Below are 7,272 nucleotides of genomic sequence, written 5' to 3' on the forward strand. Positions count from 1 at the left end.
TGAAAGGAGATTTAAGTAGTATACTGTTAGACGCAGATCTCAAAGCCTAATGATTTGTAGCGTCATTTGTTCAAGAACTTTGGGGGGGTGGGTTTGGAGGGGGGAGGGATGAGAAATACTAAGAATATAAACATAGCTGGAATCTCTATGTCAGCTGTACCACGTTGGGTCAGAATGTAGTTCCAGATCCAGGGGGTGGACTGAGTCATTTACTGGACCTTACAAATGTAAAAAAGGATTTATCTTCTGAAGCAACACTCTTCCCAAGTCAAGATTCTAAGAGACTGGGGTCCATGTGCAGATTGTTAGTAGAATTAAGATCCTATTTCTTCCAGATTACCAAACCCCTTTTAAAAGGTTGTCTTCATTTCTTGTTAATGAAAGACGCATTTCACACGGGTAATTAAGTTCTCATAACAAAACTTGGCCTATATGATGAGTGCACCTCCAAATACAGGAATAAGAGTAAAGGATGGAGAAAGCTCCTACTAAGCTTATGCTGCTGCATTTTACCTCCAGAGAGCCTAGCGTTTGCACACACACACACACACACACACACACACACAGTTAAGGTGACTAAACAATATGGCTGGTAAATTAAGTCAATAAAAGGGCAACTTTTTCAGCCCCCTCCAATTAACGGCCGGCAATTTTAAAAACAGAAAGTACTTGTAAAGTGGTATGCATGTGTAAAACAAGATAGATCACTATTTACACAACAGCAACCAGCCTCCTTTCTGTTTGCAGTCAAGCTAAAATCTGTGAAATCAATTTCGGCAGCTTCTGTACATTATTTTGCTAGCACTAACTTTGTGGGAGAGAATCCCAGAAGTCTAGAAGTTCCTAGAGCTGACTTTTTATGTACTCTGATTTGACGGTTACAAAGTCAGCAGCGTTGAAACTTGTTTTGAGTGCTAGTTTAAAGTTTTAAATCTGTCAGAACTGTGATGGGGCAATTAGAAACATCTTTCCCACTTGATTCAGACATTGGGATTTTAGAAATTTTAGCTGAAATATCCTATTAAGCAATTTTTTAAACTTTAAAGTGAGGATATAAATATCCTTTTAAAATGGATATATTTCTAATACATTTATATATTAAGCCATAATGTAACATTTCACATAATTTCAAAAAGCCCATTGAAGAGGTTGAAATGTAAATTCAAATGTAAATTGAGTTGTGTTGATCTTGACATCATTTGGTTTTGTGCAAGTTAAATGACCTCATACTGGCCTGAGAAATATTTTCATTTATATACATATGTTCTATTGAAACGTCCTTAACTTTAATTTGTCTTAGAGTAACAGGAACGTTTTTTACAAGTTTAGAAAACTAAGTTAATTTCACTAAAATTGATAAATACGGCTAACTTGTCACATCAAAGATTACAAACTAGACACAAAATAAATCTTTGGTCTTTCAAGCATTTGTACAACAAAGCACGTAATTCCCAGAAAAATCACTAATTTAACTTTTACCTCTTGTAATCCACTAGGATTTCCCAAACTTCTGAACATCGTGCTTTTCATATCAAATTTTTATTGAAGGTCTTGGCTAATTTCTAAATGAATATCCTTTTAATTGTATTATTTTCCAACTACAAATGAAATTTAACTTCTATAAGCAGAAATAGCACTTACATTAGGGGAATGTACACATTTCAGGCAAAATAAAAATATATGTAATTTTGTGGCTTAATGAAACTTCTTTTACTGTAACTTTAATGAAAGCAGAAAAGCAGGAATATATGCAAAAGTAATGATTTAATGACTATAAGCAAGACAAAGCAATAGAATTGTGCTTCTTTTACAGACTGAGGGAACAATGAAACGTTTAGCTACAATTTTCCCGTACAAACATGAAACAATATTCATTGAGAATAAACACCCTTACAAATAACTGATGGGTGATGAAAACACATGAAGTTCGACCAGGGCAAACAACAAACTGAAAATTGTTGGGGTTATACGTATTTAAAACTCAACATGCTCACTCTATTAAAAAAAAAAAGAACAACCAACTTGTAGAAGCGCATAGTGTTCACTTGTAGATATTAGAAAGCATATTTCGATGTTCTCAACTGTCAATTCTTAAATTTGAAATTACTGCTATACCATTTATTAAAATATTTTAGATAAAATGCCTTCTTCCAGCAACTTGGTTTCCTTAAAAAGTTATTTTAGAATCATAGTGGTAAATGTACATTTAAAAACCCATCAAACATATCACAATCAATGGAAAGTGAATAATCTTTCAGATCCTGTAATCAGGCATTGCCTTTGTGGCAAGGATTAAATTTACAAGTAAACATGTACTACTGGAGGAAATTCAGTATTATAATGTGTTGTCAATGGCTCCCAATGGAACAGAATTTAGGGGTATAGTTCCACATTAAAAATAGTCTATGCTGATAAAAAATGCTGAAACATGGGGTATCTGCAAAGGTCGAACAACCAGTTGGGAGAATTTTAATAACCATTTCTGAGTGCATGAAACACAATTACTTTCTTTATAGTATTTATAAATATATCATACAATACTGTTTCCTGTTATGTCATATACCAATATGGCATTGTACAGTAAGCAGAATGCCATCTGATTCTTACAAAAGCGAATCATTTAAACAAGTCAGTAAAATAAACGGTAATACCCGCTTTCAGGTATACAGATTGTAAAACTGAAGTTTACTTTTCCTTTGATCGGTTTTGCACGCAGCAACAAAGAAGGAAAAATGAAACATAGAAATCAAAATGGCTAAATATGCAAGAAATTGTTATTCACAGTGACATGGCTACATAGAATGCATTATTCTATGTGTATTCTTTCTGTTTTGTTGAATTTCAAGATAAAAAGCACTTGGTTTCTACAGGTTCACAAAACAGCATAATAACAAGAACAATTAAGGAGAATGTAATGTAGGCATTAGTTGAGATTAACAAACTATGGCCCAATGCTTATATCTGCAGAATATTTCCAAATCCAAACGATGGTTACAGAATCCATTTCACATCTTTCCTAACACACAGAAAAAAAATCCTGTCTTCCCCAAAACCAATTCTTCATAGAAACAATCTTTCATATCAATTAGCGTCCATGAGTATCACATCTAGTCCATCTTTTATAGCCAAATTTAATGTCACTACAAAAGAAAGCAAATTGGACGATAATCACATGTATTAGCATCTATAAAGCTGTAATGGCATGAAGATATCTATATAAATCGGGGCTGTAAAATTTTTTTCCCTTAACAGTTCCCAGGTATCAACCAGATGAAGTTGCTGAAGACCCATTCACGGATGATTTTCGAGGTCTATTGGCAAAGGAAGATGGGTGGTTACCGCTGGGGCTGTTGCTGGTTCCATTCATAGTACTGGAGATGTGAGGAAACTGTGGATGAGGAGACTGGACTGGAGTGCTGGGGCTAGGCAAACAAGATGAGGTGGAGGGAGCCCCTCCTGCGGGGCTGTGGGCCTTGTCGCTCCCAGAGTCACTTTCCAGTTCTCCAGGATTGGTCAGTCCATCTCTCTGGTGACTGATCTTCATTCTTTTACAAGTCGGTCGAACTCTGTATTTCAAAGGAAGTGGTCCGTTCTATAAAAAAAAGAAAGGCAAATCAGTCATTTTTTCTTTTCAATCATTTTATTGGGGGCTCTTATAGCTCTTATCACAATCAATCCACCCATCCATGGTGTCAAGCACATTCGCACATATGTGGCCATCATCATTTTCAAAACATTTTCTTTCTACTTGAGTTCTAGGTATCAAGCTTCTCATTTTTCCCCTCTCCCCCCACCTTTCTTCCCCCATGAAACCTTGATAATTTATAATTTTTTTCCCATAGCAAATCAGTGTTAACTCTTGAAATTTATCTTGCCATCATAACCTGAAATTATTAGATAATGCTACTTACCCTTCTCCAAGTATAAATGTAGGCAATATCCATCAGTGTATAGTAATCCTTTAAGGGCTCCTCTTCATACATGACATCAATCTATTGAAACATTTCAATTGCAAAGTGTCATAAAGAATAACAAAGACAAACTACATTTTCATCATCTAAGAATAATCCAAAAATTCTTCAAAAACAGTTTGTCCAAGCAATTGGACAAAGAACAAAAATTCCTCTGGCAACTTTGAGGAAAAAAAATCAGATTTGTTTTGATAGCATGAAACAGGATCTATACCAGATGTTTTAAGAGTTATTACCAATTTTGGTGCTAAATTAAATTTTTTTTTCCATTGTCCTTTTTTTCTCCCCTTAAGGCCCCCACCCCAGTTCCAAATTCAACATGTGAAAAAAAAAGCTAAGCTTTTCAAAAATCAACATAAAATGCATAAAGACTACACAAAGTAGATACCTGGAAGGTATTAGGTATATCCATCTTACTTCTGAGAAACTTTCTTAAGTGCATCACGGTCATTGCTGCTGGGCATCGTAAATATCTTTTATCATTTACCTAAGAGTTCATTTAAGAAAAATTAAAATGTTTCAGTTCCTAATTTTCCAGTAAGAAAAATCTGTTCAACTAGATTGCCTCAAGCAATGGTAAAAGAAATCAATACACAAACTGGGTGTGACTAAACTCCCAACTAGACATTCTTTGAGTTTACTATTTCTATTTTGTACTCAAAGGGAGATTCCCAATACAATTATAAAATTTAACATATGTCAAAGTGTTAAACTTGAACTATGAAATATTTTATGAAAACAGCAATCATATGAAACAGATTCTAATAATTAACTAAAGTATGTAGATCACTCAAACATTAAGCACAATACTTTCCTATTTGAATTAGATATCATGAAGGGCAACATAAATCCTTTTGAACCAAAAAAACTTTCTTTTATATATTTATGTTAACATACCTCCTCTTTCGATTTCTCTTTGTCTTTGTTTACTTTACGATCCAATCTAAGAAACAAACAATTTATTAGTAACACAATGTATCTGGTACATATATTTAGCATAAAATATATTTCTTGGAGAATTTACCTGTTCTGGTCAAAGAATTCAATGGATAAGCTTATTATCTCATCATCAGTTATAATTCTCTTATCTTCATCTGCAACTTCTCCTCTATCTTCATTAGAGCCATTGGCAGCTAGAGAGACATTTTGAAATTCAATTTGATCACACACACACACACACACACACACACACACACACAGGAATTGGCACTTTAGATTAAATGCAATTTTAATAAAATTTAATCACTGGATTTATTTCCATCTAAATAAAACATTTTCCCGTGACAAAAAATTTACCATCAGCTGAAGGATGAGCTGCATAAAAATCCCTTCTTCTCTTCATTTCATCTGAAAAGAGAGAGCATTTAAGCACCTTTGGTATATCATGTAAAATCACTGTATAATCTTTTTACAATTCATTCTTTAGGCAAGTTACTCACTTTTGAAAAGCCCTGGAACTAATTTGTACACAATATCTTGAAGAGTTTTATCTGACCTGGAAAAGAATAAATTAAAAAAAGTAAGTTATTAAAAATATCAAAGATTATAGGCAGTTTTCTAATAGATTGTTTCATTTGTGCTTCATATTTTCCATGATTGTGATACACTTTTAATTGGTGTAAAATTCTTTTAGAAAATTATTGTAATATATATTCACCAACACTGCAGTCACTAAGTCAAAAGTGTACCTTTCAAGTCATTAAATTAGCTAGAATGAATAAAAAGATAACAGCAGCATTTTTCCAACATTTCCTCAAGTGTCATGAATTCAATTTTTAGAGGACAAAAAAAACCCACAATACAGAACTGTTTAAAGTTTGTCACCATTAAAATGGAAGGATTTAACATGGAAAGGTGAATTTTCTATTTAAGAAGAAATATACAGGTAGCCTTCACTAAACTGAATGCAACAAGGATTATTACAAACAAGGATTTTGCACATCTTCCTACCTTATATTCAAGAGTGGCCTGGTTTTGTGAACTTGGACATCACAGATAGGGCAATACTTGCTGGTCTCCAGATAACGCACAATACATGTTTTACAGACTAGAGGCAGGAACACAAAAGTTTTTGTAAGGTAAGAATTGAAGGCTAAAGCATTCAAACTAGTGTCAGAAACCAAAAGCTAGCAATAGCAATATCTATTTCCAATGAAGTAAACCAACAATGTCCGTCCTGAGAACACTTACACATTATACATTTGTAAATAAAATATTAGCAAAAAGTTCCTCCTAAATACAAGAGAAGAAAATGGCTTCCTTATTTTCCCCCCAGAGACCCAAGGCCTGTGAGAATGAGTTTTCAAGTTGCGGCTGAAATGGGCAGCACCCAAGGCAGAGAGGTCTCGGGTCTGTACTTACAGGAGTGTAGGCACTCTATGATGGTTGTGGCATCAATGAAGTACCCTCCACAAAGCACGCACATCAGGTGAGGGTTTAGCTCCGTGATTTTGATTCTCGTTGTTCGATGCATTTTTGCTTAATAAAAGATCCTGCAAGACACAGAAAGGCCGTTTAAACTTCAGAAAAGAGAGGAATTGTCTCCAACTCCTAGTGATCCTACATGCGTTAAGTGCTGCTGGGCTGCACACAACTCCTTGAACACCGGACAACTGGTCTGTTGCGATGTTTTCCACGGAAGGAGTTTACTAATCAGATTCAAATCAATTCTACTGAAACGGTGAAAAAGGATCCAACTAGAAAGTTCCTTCGCTGCTCTCTCAGGTCATTCCAGCTGGGATGGGGGCTGGGAGCCGCGAGCCTTCGGGTCTCTTTCTTCCATTTGTCCTCCAACCCAGCAGCTCCAAAGCTGCTGCAGGCACCGCACGGTCCGCGCACCAATTTACCAACCACTAGGGCCCAATCCACGTCTCCAAATTCATTGTCAAACTTTTTCCAGGCTCTGCAATCGAACATCCCCGCGCGTGCCCTGGCTGCCCAGGGGTGCTCGCGGCTGCGTTCCGCGCTCCCAGCAGCTAGAAGCTGGCGTTTCGGCGCGATACAAAGGGAAAACAAATTCGGCCCCCGCTGCATGCCTGGCATTTCCGGAGCTGGGTGCTGGGGCCGCGGGAGCAGCACCTCGAGGCAGCCGCTCCACCATGGCCGGGGCCTGAGCGAGGCGGCCGCCTGGGGGCCGGGATGCAAGGGGCGGATCCGGCGGCGCCCAAGGCTCCGTCTCGCTGCGGATTCGGAACTTGCCTCTGTCAGGGTTTCCATAGCAACTTACACTTACACTTGGCATCCGGCCACCGCTGCAACTCCTCGCGGAACCCAGCCGGAGCCCCGAGCCTCCGCGGGCAGG

At 36.9% G+C, this 7,272-nt stretch overlaps 1 protein-coding gene across 2 annotated transcripts; it reads right to left on the reverse strand.

Annotated features, from left to right (window-relative positions):
• Window positions 1-1,745: 1,745 nt before the first annotated feature.
• BMI1 (BMI1 proto-oncogene, polycomb ring finger) lies at window positions 1,746-7,235 on the reverse strand. Of its 2 annotated transcripts, none has more exons than XM_013006775.2 (10): window positions 7,198-7,235; window positions 6,333-6,463; window positions 5,922-6,018; window positions 5,411-5,466; window positions 5,268-5,318; window positions 4,996-5,104; window positions 4,869-4,914; window positions 4,360-4,458; window positions 3,912-3,992; window positions 1,746-3,592 (listed from the first exon to the last, which is right to left on the reverse strand). In XM_013006775.2, exons 2-10 carry the CDS (start codon window positions 6,442-6,444, stop codon window positions 3,263-3,265), a joined length of 981 nt encoding a protein of 326 aa, XP_012862229.1. In that variant the 5' UTR covers window positions 6,445-6,463; window positions 7,198-7,235; the 3' UTR covers window positions 1,746-3,262. The 2 variants fall into 2 exon arrangements, with proteins under 2 accessions (XP_012862229.1, XP_045156165.1); XM_045300230.1 differs by having other exon boundaries at window positions 7,204-7,219.
• Between the last annotated feature and the right edge of the window lie 37 nt (window positions 7,236-7,272).

Source organism: Echinops telfairi, unplaced genomic scaffold, assembly GCF_000313985.2.
Source record: "Echinops telfairi isolate 266 unplaced genomic scaffold, ASM31398v2 ScPeMD7_7461;HRSCAF=8499, whole genome shotgun sequence".
Lineage (NCBI taxonomy): Eukaryota > Metazoa > Chordata > Mammalia > Afrosoricida > Tenrecidae > Echinops > Echinops telfairi.